Source organism: Lissotriton helveticus, chromosome 6 (assembly GCF_964261635.1).
Source record: "Lissotriton helveticus chromosome 6, aLisHel1.1, whole genome shotgun sequence".
Lineage (NCBI taxonomy): Eukaryota > Metazoa > Chordata > Amphibia > Caudata > Salamandridae > Lissotriton > Lissotriton helveticus.
The window spans coordinates 2232581-2251709 of NC_136067.1; the positions used below are offsets into that span (position 1 = coordinate 2232581).

General features: G+C 47.2%; 1 protein-coding gene across 3 annotated transcripts in view; it reads right to left on the minus strand.

The window, feature by feature from the left end:
• LOC144761186 (C-type lectin domain family 2 member L-like) overlaps window positions 1-19129 on the minus strand; it is a 151054-nt gene that overhangs the window by 72901 nt on the left and 59024 nt on the right. For all 3 annotated transcript variants that reach the window (XM_078646688.1, XM_078646689.1, XM_078646687.1), the window contains one exon: window positions 4782-4972. In XM_078646688.1, coding sequence (XP_078502814.1) covers window positions 4782-4972 — 191 coding nt within the window. The remainder of the gene's footprint in view (window positions 1-4781; window positions 4973-19129) is intronic.

Sequence of the window (19129 nt, forward strand, 5' to 3'; positions counted from 1 at the left end):
ATGTTGTTTTTAATAAGATATTTAATGGTATGTTTATATGTCTATTTTTAGTGACGATCACAATTATTTGTGGCTCTGGATGAGCGGTCTGCTATTGCGAAACATGTTGGTCAGAGTCTATATGCTATGGAAGGATCTTAAAGAACATTGGATTAACCACCGAATTGTGCCCCATTCCCCTTTTCAGCATGGTGGGAATTGACGCATCTGAGGAGGCGAGCAGGCATGAATTTGAACTTGTGGATGGCCTTTTGTAGTTTGATACTAAGATTAGCTGGAGCTGGACATTTTTGTATGGATATTTTTTTGTAAAAGAGGTTTCACAGTCTTGCCTTTTCAAATGCCTGCATTTTCACGTTATCATTCCGACAGGTTAGCTGTTAAGGTAGTTGTAGGCCTAAGTCAGTGAAAACGAGTATTTGCAAAGCCAATAGGCCTGACCTTTTCAATCTGGTGCAATATTATTTTTATTGAAAGCAAATGGCACAAAAATGAAAAAGAATAGGAACACATACCAAATACAACAACTGCGAGGGCAGGGAAATCTTCGCGAGAGCGCGTGCTGCAGTCCGTCCAGAGCTCGCACCGTCGGCCTGCGACCAGGAAGTCAGGCAGGCCGGCGCGACAACCGGAAACAGGAAGTAGGAGGGCGGGAGCCTACCCCGCCTCCCACCGGAAGAGCCGCGATTGTTTGGAGCACCGGAGCAGGCAGGAGCCTACCCTGCGCCCCGGTGCCGAAGGAGGGAGGAAGAGTCCTGCTGCCGGACCCTGCAGCTGCCGATGAGGAGAGCCAGCCGCCGCACCAAGGAAGCCGGTGAGTGGTTGCTGAGCTGCGAGGGCGGGGGGAGAGGCGGGGGGGGCATGTGTGTGCGCGCGCGTACGGCGGCAGGGGGGGGGCTGTGTATGTGTGCGTGCGTGCGTGTGTGTGTGTGTATGTGTCTTGGAGTGCGTGTGTGTGTGACTGTGGGGGTGTGTGAGTGAGTGTCTGTCTGTGTATATGCGTGCGCATGTGCACAATGCGGGACGGAACGTGCGCGTTCGCGCACACAAATCCGGCCGCTTTCAAGCTCGTAACACCCTCTTGTCCTCCTTCCCCCGTGACAGGCAACATTAGGTCTCCAGCTGGACACCTGCATCCTTCGGATGCAGTTTATCAGCTCGACCTAAAAAGGGCCAAAAACAATCATAAATGTGCTTGAGCTCAGACCTGGAGTAAGTCCAGCACCACACATGGCCACTCGCAGGTACTGAAAGACCCACTGATAGAAAAATACAAAATACTCTACACTTCAGAGGAAGGTGTTTGACCTGGTGAGGGAGATCTCTGCTTGTGTGTGAAATGTTACTAGCAATAACTACGCACTCATATATTACACGCCATGCGCTGAATTCACGTTCATAAATGGTGAACAGCTCAAAGGAGTCGATTTACTATATCTTGTTGGAGTAAAGTGAGGAGATGCATCGATGAGAGAACCTCAGCTTTCCTGCAGTTGAGTTTACACAATTGAAATTCATCCAGCAGCTAAAGTTGGACTGAGTGAGTTTTGAGCCTCCAATGAGTGTCCTCAGCGTAAATCATTAATGAAAAGTCCAAAACCACAATACGTCTGCTATATGAGTCATATAAAGACTGAAAGAAGTGGGGGAGTCCTGAACTCTTGAGGACCCCCTTATGACATTGAATTAAAAGATGACTGGAAGTAGACAGGAGTGATGGCCAAGCTAAAGCTTCCGCCCTGACGGAAAGAACTCATAAGACTCGACCTCGACGGATACAGCGGACTCTCAAAGGATTGCTGCAGCACACTGGTCGAGATCCTCCTCAGTTCCTCCAGAAAGCCCCTTCCGGCACAAAAACAATCCCACATGCTGCACTAAGAAGCCAAAAGGGAGCAGCGCAGGGGGAAAGGACAGGAATGCGCTGTATCGCTTATATATGGCGCACTCCTGCCCTTTCCTTTTGACGCAGGCCAGCACTGGAAGGTGACTTTCTGCCACAGCTTTTCTGCCACGGCCTGCACCAAAATCTCATAAATATGCCCCTAAATGCATAGGGTCAGAATTACAATCCCCTTGCACCACTTTTGCATCACTTTTCCAATGTTAAAAGTGACGCAAAAGTGGTGCAAGGGGCTTGTAAATCTGCCCCATAGTTTTAAATGTAAAAGATTCCTTGATATTGGCTGGTTACAGAGCCATCCAGCGGTTCTTAAGGACACTGTTACACCTGGCACCATTGGGGAGGGGCTCCCTTCCATTTTTTGCTGTTGCCTCATGTATTTTTGCTGGTGCTTTGGGCACTGTGCTACTGCTATTCAGTGCCACAGTGCAAGTGCTCCCTGTCCTCCATTGGCCAGAATGGGCTGTTAGAATTGTTACATTTTATAATCCTAACAGGCTCAGAGAACATGGTAGAAATTCGAGTTTAGTATGCCTGAACTTAGAATAATAAAATACATCTTTTAGTGACGTTCATTTTAATATTCTGTGTTTGCAAATACCACTTTTAGAAAGTAGGTATTTGCTTGTCTAACCATTCAAACCTGCCTCTGCTAGGTTGTGTATTTCTTTGTCTGGTTTTGTGAGTGACAGGGCTGGAGGATTCCAAGAGACAGGCTGAGTCACCCAGTGGTGAATAGAGAGATCTGCATCTAGATGGAAGGGAGGAGTTGCACCTGAACCTTGAATAGGGCTGTGTCTGCCTTCCACAATGCTGGCTCCACCCCCTGGGGAGCGGCTGATGTCTGTGCCCTGCACACTAAAGAAGAGAAGGAGTCCTGTAAACAAAGTGCTCCAGGACTGTACTTGCTTTCCACAATGCTGGCTCCAGCTCTTGTGGGGTGTCTGATGTGCTGCCCTGCACTGTGAAAGGAAAGGAGAAGTCTGGTAAACAGAGTGCTTCAGAACTGGTTCGGACTGGGCAAAGGCCCCTCTCCCCTCAGAGAACAAAGAATTTTGGGGTATTAATATTGGGACCCTGATCCAATGAACTTAGATCACTTTGGACTACAAGAAGAAACTTTTACTGAGGAGAGGAACCTGAAGAAACTGAGGAGAGACTATTCCCAAGCTGAAGTGCTGCTTGGTGAATTGGCCTGCAGTGGTTGCCTTACTGCCAAAGGAAGGAGAAAGGAACTTTGTGTACTTTGCTTTCAACTTGTGAAGGATCTCCAAGGGCTTGGAAAAGAGCTTGCCTCCTGCTGAAGTCTCAGGGACAACAGACTTCAACCCCCAGCTCCCCAGAGTTCTTTTGGAAGTTCCTGCTGCTGTTTTGGGCCTTCTGAGGAACTGCGTGTTGCAAGGAGCTGGAAGCGGAGAGGAGAGGTGTTGGCCTAACGGCTAGGGCGCTCGACCTCGGACCTGGGGATCTGGGTTCGAGTCTCGGTAACGACGCCAAAACCTCCTGTGATTCTGGGCAAATCACTTAATCTTCCCGTGCCTAAAATGAATGTGTGTCTGTCCTCATGTAATGTAACTGGTGCTATGTAAAGCGCTCTGATACCTGATTCGGTTCGGGTCTAGTTCGCGCTATATAAAACTCTGCAAAAAAAAAGCACGACTCAACGAGAAGAAGCGTGTCGCTGTCGCTGTGCCTGCCATCGCAACTCCGAAGGAGGGTGTCGCCGCTGGTACTGTCGCACTGCATCGCATCGGAGAGAAGCGTGCCGCAACAAAGAGGAAGCGTGTCGCTGCTGATGCCGTCGCAACTCCGGAGGAGGGTGTCGCCACTGTAGTTGTCGCACTGCACCTCATCAGAAGAAGAATCTCGTAATGAGGTTGGAGCGTGTCGCCGTCGCTGTGCCTGCCGTCGCAACTCCGAAGGAGGGTGTCACCGCTGGAACTGTCGCATTGCCCCGCATCGACCAAGAGCACCTCGCATCCCCGAGAAGCACGCCGTCGTCGGAGCTGCTGCCGTCGCATCTTGGATGTCACCGCTGTAGTTGTCGCATCGAGCAGAAGATTCACGCATCGTGGGAGAAGAGTGTCGCCGCGGGAGCTGCTGCCATCACTTAGTCAGGGTGTCGCCGCTGCAGTCCACGCATCAAACCAACAGCTTCTCGCATCCCCGAGAAGCGTGCCGCATCTGGAAGATCTTCACGTTTTTATTTCTTTGTATCCAAACTGTGCCGCATTTCCCATCACTGCGACATTGCTTATCGTGGAAGCGCAACGCAACCTAAGGTACATTGACACAAAGTGTTGCATCTAAGAACTGAACTGAACTAAGCTTAAATCTACCATCTTAAACTAATAGTATTGTGTATTTTTGTCATTTATGATCTTGTGGTAACTCTATATAAAGTCTACTTATTTTTTATATAAAACCTGTGTGGTGTCCATTTGTAGTGTTGTCACTGGGTTACTGTATGTGGTCACAAAAGCTTAACTTATAACGCCTCTGAAATAAGCCTTGACTGCTCGCGCCACGCAACCTAGAGGGTGAGCAGGGGTTATTTTAGGAGTGTAATCCCCTTATCCTGACTAGAGGAGCGGGTCCCTATTTGTCACACGTACCTACCTGTGCAAACTAGAGACCCCCAAATCTAACAGACACATTTTGTTTTCTCTACTGAGTTGTTTTCGGGAGCGTTGGGGCAGTTTATGGAGCAATGCTTCCACTGTCCAGGGGCAGGGAGCTGTGCAGTGTGGCCTGACACAGACCCTCGCTGTACCTGACTAGGAGGCAGTGGGTCTGACTCTGGGCCTGAGAGTACATTTATCAGGGGATGTAACCCCCTCCCTCTTCCCTCTGAATATACCCCCCTGACTGCCCTTACCAGCTCCTCGCGGCTGTCGAAGAGAGCCAGGGTGCCATTGTGTGAGGCGCAGACGCTCTGGCTGCCGTCCCAGTCCTTCCAGCCTCTCTCCTTCTTGGAGAAGTGATAACAGGTCCTTCCATTGTAGATCCAGTCCATGGGGCAGGGCTCTGGGTGAGGAGGCACTGGGAGCTCTTCTGTTAAACAGCGCCCTGAAAACAGAAAATGAGCCACAATCTTTACTTCACACCCAGCACACCTCAGGGAGTACGCTCACTTTTACTGACTTCAAAATTAGATTAAAATAAGAGCAAATCTCTGTGGTTTACCCATAAAAGAAATTAAAAAAACATAAGTCTCAAATCCAGCACCCACAAACCTGGCCCCTTTGCAGAAGTGATCTCCTAAATGTAATTCAGGCTGCTCTCCAATGAGTGTATCTAACACAAACCCCTGAGTCCTATTAGTCACAGAGTGGGGTGCACACAGTCAGGCCAGCAACACTCACAGCTGCAGTCAGTGGCGTCCACAGCCCTCACTGTCTCCTTTGTATTCTGCTTTGAATTATGGACCATATAGTTCAGCATCCCACATTGTGTCAGACTTAATAAGATTTTGCATCGACTTGACCCACTTTTGTGGCGCACCCCAGATTGACAAAGCCACACAAATCAGATTTGAGCAGCTTTGCACGGGATTTGAACATACAATTACTTCATTTTGCAAACAAGGACAAGGGACACCCTACTCAATGGGAACCAGGGTAAATTATGTGTTACAGAAACAGTGGTTCCTGTGGAAAAGTACTTATCTATATTGGCAATACTGTGCACAATCGCAATAGTTATGGGTTACTTAGATGTCAGACGGAAAGGAGACCAAGAACACTTCAGTTTGTGCATACAACAGATTTTCTATATATTTTTTGAAAGGTATATAAATATGTACCAAAAACAAAAAAAGTTTTTTCAGGTAGTGCTTAGTGTCCCCACTTTTTCTATTACATATTAAATGACTTCAAGTCATTGCTTAGCGATGCCTTGTGTTACTTTGAGCATGGCCGTTCCATGGGTGGGGCATGGGTGGTCCATGGGTGGAGCACGGGTGTTCCATGGGAGGAGCATGGGCGTTTCATGGGTGGAGCATGGGTGGAGCGTGGGTGGTCCATGGCGTTCCCTGGGTGAAGCATGGGCGTTCCATGGGTGGAGCGTGGGTGTTCCATGGAAGAAGTGTGGGCGTTCCATGGGTGGAGCGTGGGCGTTCCATGGGTGGAGCGTGGGCGTTCCATGGGTGGAGCGTGGGCGTTCTATGGGTGGAGCGTGGGTGGAGCGTGGGCGTTCTATGGGTGGAGCGTGGGCGTTCTATGGGTGGAGCGTGGGCGTTCAATGCGTGGAGCGTGGGCGTTCCATCGAAGAAGTGTGGGCGTTCCATGGGTGGAGCGTGGGCGTTCAATGGGTGGAGCGTGGGTGTGCTATGGGTGGAGCATGGGTGTTCTATGGTGGAGCGTGGGCGTTCTATGGGTGGAGCGTGGGCGTTCCATGGAAGAAGTGTGGGCGTTCCATGGGTGGAGTGTGGGCGTTCAATGGGTGGAGCGTGGGTGTGCTATGGGTGGAGCATGGGTGTTCTATGGGTGGAGCGTGGGCGTTCTATGGGTGGAGCGTGGGCGTTCCATGGAAGAAGTGTGGGCTTTCCATGGGTGGAGCGTGGGCGTTCCATGAGTGGAGTGTGGGTGTTCTATGGGTGGAGCTTCGGTGTTCCATGGGTGGAGCGTGGGTGCTCCATGGGTGGAGCGTGGGTGTTCTATGGGTGGAGCATGGGTGTTCCCATGCTTTCACCCATGTATTATGTTGCAAACCCTCTCTACTAAAGAGAATTAAGCGACATGGGAAGTATTATAGTATAAGACACACACCTTTACAGCGTGTGCTTATGTATCAATAATATTTACAAAAGTGAGGGGCGTTGCCGACTGCGAGGAAAGATGGCCGCACTTCAACGTGGCTCCGGCTGATCGCGCCCAATGACCGTAAAGCTGCACAATTATCCGGAGAGGTCTCATCCCTTAATAATGAAAAGCACGTCCGGAAACCACTGGGACGCCGTTGAGCCTAAGTTTGTGACTATTGTGCACTCACAGGCAGAGATCGTGAGTGATTGTGGAGGCAGCGTGCACTGAGTGATTACAATCTGCCTGAGGCCAAGCGGTGGGGCATAATATAATGGCTGCTTCTCCACTAACGCTGCACATAGATCTTGTGAACCGCGGAGCTCATCGCAGGAGCTCAGAGATCCCGCAAGTAAGAAACCGTGGCGCGGATTGCTGGGAGGGCCTCTGACCTCCTTTTGGGCCCTGATTAAATATTGGTATACCTCCTGATGCGGGTGACCTCCGACAGACCAGCAAGGGCATTCCCAGCCCCGCGCAGGCGGCAGAGGGTTGCCGGCTGGGGTGGGCAAATTATATTTGGGCCTAGTGCTTTCAAAACCCAAGATGGCCGAAGGAAAAAGCGTCAAGGCTGCCCTGCAGACCAAAATGAAAAAATACACCTGCCAAAAAGGCTCAAGCGCACAGGAGACAGAAACGGACAATCAGACCGGGAAGAAGCAAGGACCAGATGAGCAAACAGAGTTGATCCTTCAAGATATCATGAAAGCCCTTACCTGACTTGGAGGCACAGCTAGCAAGTACGGAAGTGGAGGGAGCAATAAGAGATCTCCAAGCGGGTAAAGTGATGGGCCCCAATGGCTTGCCTATCAAATTATATAAATTGGCTCCTAGTAAATTGGCCCCACACTTCACGAGAATGTTTCTAGAGAGTCGAGAGCTGGGGTCCCTCCCACCAGACAAGACACTGGCCACTATCGTGGTCATCCATAAAAGTGGAAAACCCAAAGACCAGTGTCCCTCGTATCACCCTATTTCTCTATTTAACGCAGAGGCGAAGATCCTTACGAAACTATTGGCAACCCGTCTGCTGCCTGCCTTAAAAAAAGCTCATACACCCCGATCAGTCTGGCTTCATGCCAGCGAGGAATACCTCTCTTAATCTCTGGCGGCTACATGGGGTAATGGATACGCTACGTGAGGATGCTGTGATGGTGGGCCTTGATGTGGCCATGGCATTTGATACGATCGAATGGCCCTACATGTTCGCAGTTCTGAAGAAATTTGGGTTTGGCCTAGGATTTACGAGTTGGGTCCAGCTCTTACATTCGGATCTGTTAGACCTGTCAGCCCTAGGGTGGTCTTCCCCTCAATTTTTTGCCCTATTTGCCTCCTACAAACTTATATTTTTGTTGGACATTAGGACTCTGGGCCGTTTACCACTGCTAAATAGTGCTGAGGTGCAGGTGCTCTCCTTTAAAAATCATAGGGCCTCATTTATGAGGCCTTGCGTCAGTTTTGCGCTTTCGATGCGTCACTTTTTGTGACGCATCGTCGGCGTAAAACATGCCTACTGTTGCGCACTATTTACAAAGTGACGCATCTAAGCAGAGGCGTCACTTTGTAAACCCCCGCGCTACATTATACCTGTGTCAGGTGTAATGTATGTGGGGGGCGTTCCCCCACAAAAAGCCTCGTAGAAGTGACGCAGTGAAATCTATGAGATTTCACTGCGTCACTTCTAGGACACCATTGCATCAAAATCTTGCGCCTGCGTCACAGCAGGCGTGAGACTGACACAAGCCCTTTCACATGGGGCTTTCCCCATGTGAAAGGACGTATTGCGGGAGTTGTGTCACTTTTGTGAGACACTCCAGCAATGCGTCACTTTTGCTCCATACAGATACGTCAGAAATACTGACGTATCTGTAACTTCTTGAGACATGATGCATCATACATTAAATATGATGCATCCGGCATGTCGCAAGGAGGGCGCACTGAGAAGTGACGCATCGCTGCTTTCACGCAGCGATGCGCCACTTCTCATAAATGAGGCCCATAGTGACCCTAGAGTATCAGGTTCAGGCCCTGCTACTGCAGTGGGGTCTACCCTTCATTTACATACTGGTAATCTGCCTGGTCTGGGAGTTTTTGCTACTGTAGCCTTTTTTTTTTTTTTTTTTTAACCGGGACAGTACATTGGATACACATCATTTCATAAAAGAGAAAAAAAGAAAACAGATCTGTAGGTATATATCCACCAACATAGAAGATTACAAAAGGAAGAAGAAGTGATATCAGTACAACAAACAAAAGCAAAAGAAACAGAAAGATTACTAACTAACTCTCATGGTAGGATTTATACCTTCCCGCCATCGCCGTATAGGATCCCAAATAGCCTTGCCCAATTTCCTAGCTTTCAATCCCCTAGTAGCATAAATCGATGTCTCATAATTACAGACCGCTAGGAAGCGAGCTAGCCACATTTGGAAAGTGGGGGGGACAGAGTCTTTCCAACAAGCTGAGATGATTATTCTTAGTATAGCCGTACCAATAAAAATGAGTCTTTTTTCGCTTCTGGTAAATGTTAAGGACCCATCAAAACCCATTAAATATAAGCAGTCAGATTCGGGTAGTCTATGCCCGAATATAACCGACCAATAATCTGCGATCAAACTTTTGACTAAATCGAGTTTACCACAGCTACTAAACATATGAATATTATCTGCCGGACCTGTTGCACATCTAGGACAAAGATCGTTTTCTCTTTTCCCCCACGTAAATAGTTTAACCGGGGTATAATACAAACTAAACACAGTTTTGTATAGCTGGGCTTTAAGATTACTAGACATGAGCAGACGATTGGATAGTTCTATACATTTATACAGGTCAACATCAGGATTTTCAAGCTTCACTACCCAATTTGCTTCTGTTTTCTCTAGATCATCTCGAATTTCACACATAAGGGTGTCATAAAGGGTGCCAATTCTTATGTTGGATCTATTCACCAGCTCAAATAATTGAATATTGGAGAGATCTACAGTTGAAATACTGGATTTGAGTTTAGTAAATAGTTGAGCATACTTAAGAAAATCTCCATTGGGGAGATTATAGTTCGCTTTTAAATCAGAAAAGGAAGTTTCAATCCCATTAAACAAGAAATCATGAACCGTCAAAATACCCAGGAGTTTCCATTTTCTAGCTGTAGAATCGAAACCAATGTTGGAAGTGATAGACGAGTGCCACAAAGGTGATCTTGCTAATTTGGATATGTTTGTGGATCTTCTTCCAAACTTTAAGAGCATCAGTAATAGTTATATATTGTCGAAATTGTCTATAAAAAGAAGTGTCTGTGTAGCGAAGAAACAAGCCGTCAGCATTACTCCCCAGAATTAACTCGTAAATAGAGGGAATAGAATCCGTTACGCTATGGCTAGTCACACTTTTAGTTTTAATCAGAGGAGCAAAGATCTGCATAAAGGCAGACCAATGATACAGAGTTGTGTTGGGAATAGCTAAACCTCCTCTATCAAAGGGTAAGGACAATAGTTTATGCGACCTCCTGATCTTGCCGTATAGCCAGATGAACTTGGACATAGATGAGTTTACTGTTTTCAAAATCTTTTCATCAATGGCTAAGGGGATGGCCCGGAAAAAATAAAGAAGTCTCAGTAGGACATTCATTTTTAAAAAGTTGGCTCTCCCTATAATAGTAAGATATAAGCTGTTCACACGATCAAGATCCTTTTTAATTCTATCTAAGAGAGGGTCGAAGTTGGTTTTAATAATAGTTTTAATATCTGGACTGATCACAATTCCCAGATATGTGGCGTTATTCGACAACCTGGGATCATTGCAGACTATGTTGTTAGTACATATAATTAAAGTTTTCTCCTTATTAAGGGAATACCCTGAGTATTTACCATATTCGGTTGCAAGGTTTTCAATGGTGATAATAGCCTCAGAAGGATCAGGAGTGACAATAGCTATATCGTCTGCGTAAGCCAATACTTTTGTTTGGTATTGACCGCAGACCACGGGCTTAATTAAAGGAGTCTCTAAGAATTCTACTGTAGCCTTTTGTCCCCGGTTGACAGGCAGGTAGGAAAGGGAACACCCCAGAGCCTTCTGGATTTTTCCAGTGATTTCCAACCCCTGGATTCTTCCATAAGGCGCCAACCCTCCCGGTCACCTGTCGGGCATGCATTCCAGGAACCTGGGGCATCATTTTTCATGAAAAGGCCTGCGCTGACAGCAGAATTCCGGCTGCAAGGCACCCCGCGCAGACTGCTGAGTATCTGGGGCTTATTGCTATGGTTGCAGCGCGGGGGTGGCAGTGCGGGGGTGGCAGCGCCGCCTAAGGAACTGTTTTGCAACTATGCTTCCCATCTAAAGGACAGTTTCTTACAGTCTATTATGGAATAGAGCCCACAGACTCATGTCCCTTGATGTTACTTGCCTCAAAAACTACTTACTGAAAACCTTGGATTATCTATATGTGGGGTTTACTATTTTTGGGATTTTACATAACATTAGGATGAAAACATTTCCTTTACTTTTACATAAAACTGGTGTGTTGTCCTTTTATGAGGGCTTTTACTGTGTCACTGTCGGTGTATGCTCGCACAAGTACTTTACACATTACCTCTTAAGTTACGCCTTCCTGCTGTGCGCCAAGCTACCCTGCCGGAAGCGGTGGTCCCAACTTGGACGAGGGTGCATATCTCTGCCATATAAAGACCCCGGTTCTAATAGGATCCAATTACTCAGGTCCTGGTTAACAATCAGAGGTCCCCGGTGTTTCCCATGGAGAGGGGGACCAGACAAGGTTGTGCTTGAGACAGTTGACTTGTATCTAGTTATCAGCTATGGTCATGCAGGAGGTAGACTTGTTTCTTGTTTTGGAAGTCTTATCTGAGACAGAGAGTATGAGATGGGCGTTATTGGCGTGGGAGAGGATGTTGATGTGTGCTCATATAACACGGATATCAGAGTGATCAACCTTGAGGAACTCTGCCAATGAGTTTAACCCCTTCGATGCTCATGACGGAACCGTTCCGTCATGAGCCCGTTGGCTCATTAGAACGTTCAGCACAGCGCAGGAATCTGCGCCGCGCTGATGTGGTTAAGGCTTCGGAAGAGTAAGGCGCCAGGCTGACAGCCATAAAGGAAGGAGCAGATCCAGTGGAGGGCGGGTCCTTGGATTGCAGTCCAATGCCTGATGAGGACGGGAGACTGTGTCAAATGCAGCAGAGGAGTCCAGGAGGAAGAGGGCCGCCGTGACACCTCTGTCAAGGATCATGCAGATGTCGTCTGTGGTGATGAGTGCTGTTGCTGTGCTGTGATTGGGCCGCAATCCAGACTGCAGGCTTCAAGGAGCCGGTGGTTGTTAAGGTGGTTGGTGAGGTGTTGGTTGATTAGTTTCTCTAAGTCTTTTGCCAGGTGTGGTAGGAGGGAGGTAGGTCTGTAGTTGAGAAGCGTGGCTGGGTCAGTGGATGGTTTCTTAAGAGGGGCATGATGGTGGTATGTTTACAGTTATCCAAAAATATGGCGAAGGAGGCATTGAAGTTGGGGGTTAGTGCTTCGCTGCTTGGTAGGAGTCTCTTGGTGAAGGTGTTGTTGGGACAAGGGTCAGATTGGGCCAGAGAGAATGGTCTTTATGATAGCAGTAACTTTTCTGGTGGTGATGGTGGGCCATGCGTTCTTTGGGCGTGATGAGATGTTGTGTCGTGACAGTGATGGGATCCAGTTGTGGTGGAAGTTGCTGTATATGGGGGTGATTTTGATACAGAAGAATTCCAAGAGCTTGTGGCAAAGGTCTTGTGAGGGAGTGTTGTTGCTGACGGCGGGAGAAGGCACAGTGAAATCTTTGAAGATGGCAGATTTCTTTGTTGCTGTTAGTGCTGGTTTTGATACGATCTGTAAGAGCCGTGTGCTCGGTGTCCTGTATCACCTGATGGTAGCATCCTAGGGCTGAGTTAAAGATCTCTTTATCTGTTGTGTCTTGACTTGTTCTCCACTTGTGCTCCAGTTGTTTAGTTGTTTGCAGTAGCGTTTCATCAGCCTGAATTCCTCAGTGCATCGTCCTAATTTGTGTGAATGGCAACAGTGGCTTCTGTATTCAGAGCTTTTTAAAGTCAGGACACCTCTTAAGTTGTATGACCCGTTAGTAAGATCCCAGTAAGAACCTTAGTAGCAGGGGATAGTGGAGGGAAACCCCGACCAAACCTCTCCATTTGTTTTTATGTCAGGCGCGAATTTTGTCGAAATTGTATCTCCAGGAAAAAGGTCCCCAACCAATACAAAACAGTTCCTCCACCACCGAACCATGGACGTATGACTGCCAAATGTTTGTAGCCACCAATCTCCAGTGATTTGGAAATGGCTAAATATTTAATAATCCGAAACAAATAGAGAGTAAGGAAACATGTGATTTGTCCCTTTCCCTAGTGCTATATTTATAAACAAAATCGGACAAGTCTTTCTTCTGGTTTTCGAATTTTATCTTTCTGTCAAAAACCTTTTGAGAGAAGAGCGCAAACAACTCCGTGTAGTTTTTAGGAAACCCCTCACCCACCTACCGGGTAGGTGACATGCTTCATCATCGGGGCCCAGCTGGATTACCTAGCGCAATCTAGCTGTGCTTCAACGCCTGAGTTACAGCGGAGCAGGTTGTTTATGTCAGAAAAGTGAAGTGCTAAGTGAAGTGCAAATTATGTGTTGAAAATTGTCTCTGGGTGTAACCTTCATAAAAGTTTTAATAGTAGGGCCCTAGGACAAAGGTTAAAAAACATTTGTGGGATCCTCTTGAGGTTTGGATATGCCTCAGTATCCCTGTTAAATAATTGGTCTACTAGTTTAAGCTCTTAGGTTTGATAATAGAGCTTTCTTCAGGACCGATGTGTGTGACCCAAAAACTAGGATCACAAAAAGTGGTTGTATCAGCACACAACCTAAAGTGTGCTGTGTGTGTAGTGGATTGGTTACTTACAAATCCTCTGTTTGGAGTACTTAAACTCTGAGTTAGTTATGTCTCATGGATCCGATCAGTCTCTGCTATTGCCCTGCCGGCTGTTAGTCGAGGGTCATGGGTTCGGTATAACCTATGCAGCTAATCGGGGACCAGATTGGCTGCATAGGTTATACCGAACCCATGACCCGATATAATATCAGGTTATTCAGCATTTACTTGCAGTGTTTACAAACCCAAATCAGTGATACCAAGAGTGTGGAATATCATGCATAAGTTGTAGGTGATATCGGCCACTTGGTAAAAACACCGGGCCTGATTCACAAAGGTAAACTGAGACAAAACGTTATGACTTTCGGTATTCACAAAGGGCATTTACGAGTAGTAAAGGTAGACTTTTGTCTCAGTTAAACTTAAGTTTTGATCTCACGTGTCAGCAGGAGGCGAATTAACCCACTGATGTAGAACTTTAAAAGCTGACTGACAGGGAGAGCCCCGAGGGCCGTGTCCAAAAACAACAACCAAATCAGGGAGGTTTCCAGGCATTCTCCTGAAATTCCCGCTTCAGGGCTCTAACCTCTCAGGCTGTGCTCAAGAACGGGCGTCTGAGCACTTGGAACACCTGCAGGTGGAAGGAAAGGCGCTGTCGAGGCGCTAGAGGGAGCGATGAAGCCACTCCATCAAAGGAGTCAATGACCAACCAAGTCAGAGAAAAGCAGCCGGACGTCACCGAAAGGACAGAAAGTGCCCGTCTGTGTTAATGCTTCTGGCCGGTTGGGGGGGAAGGGTGGATGAGGGGGGTCAGCGAAGACTGTGATATCACACAGATGACGTCAGCGGGTGCTGCTCCCTGACCTTGAGCTGACCTTGATACAATCTAAAGTCACTCGAGCCCTCCAGGGGTCGCCCTCGTGCTGGCTTCAGTCTTTTTACAAACCAACCTCTGCGGACACTTCAAAGGACCCATAGGGAGAAAGTGCAGACGGCCCATGGGGGCTGGGAACTGCATGGGGCCGATCCGAACCTTTAATGATGATTTCTAATGTTTACACTCTTTGACCTGCACCTGTCCGAGACTACATAAGGGCTGTGCATTTCCAAGCACATTTAAAGGAATACTTGATTTAAGCTTGAACGGTTCCCCGATATGAAGCATTTGTTTTATTTTTTTATTTTTTTATTAAGCTTTTATGTCAGCATGCAGACAAAACGAAAACAATGACATACAGGCAATCATAATACATTATTCATTTTTCTCCGTATTAACAAGTAAACATCACATGCAATCAATAATTCATAGTTCATCAATTCATCGTACATCATGATATCATATCCAATTGGCAATAGGAGACGACAGTTTCAAACCTTGAATTTTCTTTCTAACGCCCTTTGCTTTATAAACTGAAGTCTTGAAATGATAAATAAACAATTATCTAGACTGCCAGTTGATAAACGTTGGTGGTTCAACATTCAGCCATTGGGACGTAATACAAAAACGGAAAATAGACATACAAATAAACATAAACCCTTCTTCAGCCTCCGACCGAAAACTGGCCGAGCTTTCTTGCCTACCAAATATCACCAATTCAGCCGACAATTGCTGTCGAATACCCAGGCTATGTGTCAAAAAATACTCTACTTCTTTGATAAACTGAGAAAGTTTGGGACAAAAGAAAAACATATGAGGTGCATCTGCAGCGTATAGCCCACAGCGGTTGCACTGATTTCCCCTTGTGGACTTCCACTTAGCAAGTTTTCTCGGTGTGTAATATAGGTCGAAAATAGACATAAAGTGTTGACTCTTTAACCACATCGCTGCGGTGGCTATTCCGCCGCAGCGCTAAGGGGGTGGGGGGCCGCGCGGCGGGCGCATGCTGGTGACGGAACTGCTCCGTCACCAGCCGCGGTTGAGCTGTGCTCATGACGGAGCGGTTCCGTCATGGCCCCGCCCGCTTAATAGAACGCGCCGCGCAGGCGCAAAATCAGCTCCGCGCAGGCGCGTCGGGCGGGCCATGACGGAACCGCTCCGTCATCATGTGGAAAAGTAAATTTTGCCATGTTCTGTGTCCCTACGTGTTCCCCATCTTATGTTATGTGTGCATGATTAATATGCATATGTATTCCCCATGTTCGATTAAAGACGCAATTACAGTTGTGTCCATCTCTAGTATGCCAGTTTCCAGTTCTCGTGAAAGCTACGAGTATTAGGCCTATGTAAAGCTACGTTGCCACGTTTCCCAGTTTGCACGTTATTCCATTGAAAAGTCCCCGTTTCTAGGCCTCAAAAGGGCCCGGACACCAGATTCAGCTCCTGTCTCCTGAGCCCTCGCTGAGGAGCGATACAGCCCCCACCTGTGTTCCTGACCCTTCACTTACTTCCTGTCTCACAGTGCCCGGCTCGGCCTGGCTCTGCCTGCTAGTCTGCCAAGAGTATGTTATGATTCTAGTTATCAGTCCAGCCCTCCTTCTCTGCATTCCTAAGCTACTGAATCGCATCAATAGTTTCCGTCACAGTCTAGCCTTTACGTCTCCATGTAAGAGAAATACTGTATTTATGGTCATTTAATATTCTTCAACACGCACTACATGTAGAATAATGCATGCACCAGTCTTAGAGTCTGTTAGCCTTTACCCCGATAACTTTTGGATTCTATCAACATGTTCTCTAAACATCAGATACTAGATAGTGTAAGGTACATGTCGCCCTGACTCTCCAGACTTCAGTCTCTGCTCCTAGCGCAGAAGTCATAGCCCCCAGCTTCTCCTAGTAACACGTCATTGTTAGTTTGCGCGCACCATTAGGTTAGAGGTCCCGGCTCCTTAGGTAGCCCCCTCCATGTTTCCGCCCCATTTATGACATATTCTGTTACGTTTACATCACATGTCTATGTATACGCCTCCTGTTACACCTACTTTCACCCTTATCTTTCGCGACTGCTATTGACCACACCCACTGCTCCGCCTATCGTATGTATTGTAATGCAACTGTTTTAGTATATATGCTTGTGCACTGTTATTAAATGTCACGCTGATCCCTTACGCCGATTCCCGATTCCGATTCCTTTATGGCAGTCCTGTCCCCGGCAGCGCTGCCAGGAGCTGCCATCCTATTCCTGTGCAGGTTGTCCTGTTCCTGTCCTTTATGCTGTATTAAACCTGCAAACTCCTACTACCTCGAATCTTGACTCTGATTTATTGAGCTATCTGTTATTACTATGTCCAGTCAAACCTAGATCCGGTATTATTTATTTATATACCACATAATGGCGCCCGAACAGGGACTTGCCCTTTCCCCACGCGCCGGTGAAGCCACGTATGCCCCCTGACCCTCTGCAGCCGTGACGGAACTCTTCTGCGCACCGGCAGATATTTCTGCTTCAAGTATCCCTCAGGCCCACGGAGGAGACGGAGGTTGCGGTCCAGCATCCAGACGAGGCGGTGGAGGAACGCGGCGAGTCCCGACCAGAGCCCAAGCCGAGAGTCCAAGGTCCGAGGTATCCGGAGGCCCACCCGTAACAGAAGTCCGAAGTTCGTCCGTCCGGCGTCGAAGCAGTCCAGTCCAGTCCGAGGCCTTCCGTTCTTGCTGCCCGGTGAGTACCGTTGCTGGGGTAGTATCTAGACAGGGTCAATCTAATTGTCTCTGGTCCGTGGGTTTTGGTGGTACACAGACCCAAAAACGAAGTGTCCACTTCGGTGGATGCGGGTCCTGACGTGTCTCTTTATGAGACCGGTAAGTTTCGTACTGTTTCAGCAGTGCATCTAGTTTCTGTTCTAGTCAGTTCTGTTCTCGAGAAAATTCATGTATTCTGTTTTCCGTATTCCAGGTAGTATTCTGTCCGAACTGTTATTTTAAATGTCATTCATGTATTTTAATGTCGTGGTATGAAAGTGGTGTAATTATCGTGTTCATTGTGTATTGTAATTGTGTCTAGATTACAGTCCAGTCATGCCGTTGTTTTCCAAACTACGTCAGTTAAGAACTAGAAAAGGTCTGTTAGAAGAAGCAGTTCCTGTCCCGCCTAGGGACAGTCCAGGTCATTTTATGTATCAGAAGCATGGCATAAGTGCCATATTGTATCTAGATTTATGGGTAGAGTATACCAAACAGTTAGAAGAAAAGTATAGATGGCCCGTATAAGGTACGTGGGATGCCGAGTGCATCATGCGAGTAGAAGAAGCATTATGGAAAAAGAAAGCCAGACAGTCACAGAAAGATGCCATCGAGTTATGGCGCAAAGAATCTCATAAAAGAACCGAAAAAGAAATCAGAAAGTCAGAATTAAGTAGAGAATCCTTAGAAAGAGCCCACGAAAGGGAATTAATCGAGATAGGTGAACGAGTCAAAACCGAACAGTCAGACAGACAGAGGCATGCCCTTATTAAGGGTATGTATCCTCTTCTTGCCGAGGGCTCGCCAAAAGCAACCCCGGAGGCATCCAGTAGTTTTCCGCCACCATTAGTTCCGACCAAGCTACGTCACAAACCGACCGCAGCTGATATTTTTCTCTCGTCCTACTTGGACGACACAGTCCCAGAATATGCAAATCCTGTTCCGTCAGTCCCTGTAAATCATGCAATTCCTGCTCCTCCAGACACCGGAGTACCTGCTACGGTACCCCCGGTCCAGCCTACATTACAATTTCCCGCCACTCTGCCAGCACGAAGAGTATCAGTCGACGATTCTAGTTTAGGGGCCGCAGGAGGAGGTCCTCCTGGTACCCCGCCACCACACCGACGTGTAACGTTAGTCGAGTTACATGAATGTGCGTTACAGCGTACGCCCAAATATAAGTCCGTTGCAGAAATCCGACGAGCTCTTACTGAATGCCGTTATGATCCAGTCGCAGGTGATGATAGTACAGTTATATATTCCATACGTGTAAGACGGGTGACCGGGTATTTGGACACCCTACCAGACATGAAAGAAGATCTAGACAGAATATATCGTTTCATCCGTACAGGGGATGATCCAGAAAGTATTGGCGAAGCCATGTCTCAAAGGAAAGCTGAGATCCAGCTCATGATATTAAAGTTTCTGATTAATTGTTTAATAAGGGAACAAGATTACCCGTCCAAAGATCCGACAGCAATGAGAATCCTGACAAGGTGGAGTGATAATATAGCCGAGGGTAAGCACAGAACCATCGGTAGTATAGAGAGTATGTACAAGAAGATTCGTAAAGAAATAATAAGGTTACACGAACAACGTAAAGCAGCACAAGTAAGCGAGAAAGAGAATGACTCTTCTACAGAAGAGGTAGAGGACGAGAATCCCGCCAGAATAGCGTATGTAGGAAAATCTAGATTTCCAGACCGCCATTTACGCCTAGAACACAAGTCAGTTTTTCATCATCCAGCACCAGAACAAGGTTCTCTAGAACAAGTATTTCAAGCTACCGATCACATTTTGAAATCACGAATCGGTTATGGTGAGTTAAGTACTATGCATGAACAAGAACTAGCCCGATCAGCAGTCCGATGGATTACTGATTCTACCACTTTTCCAGACGAAAT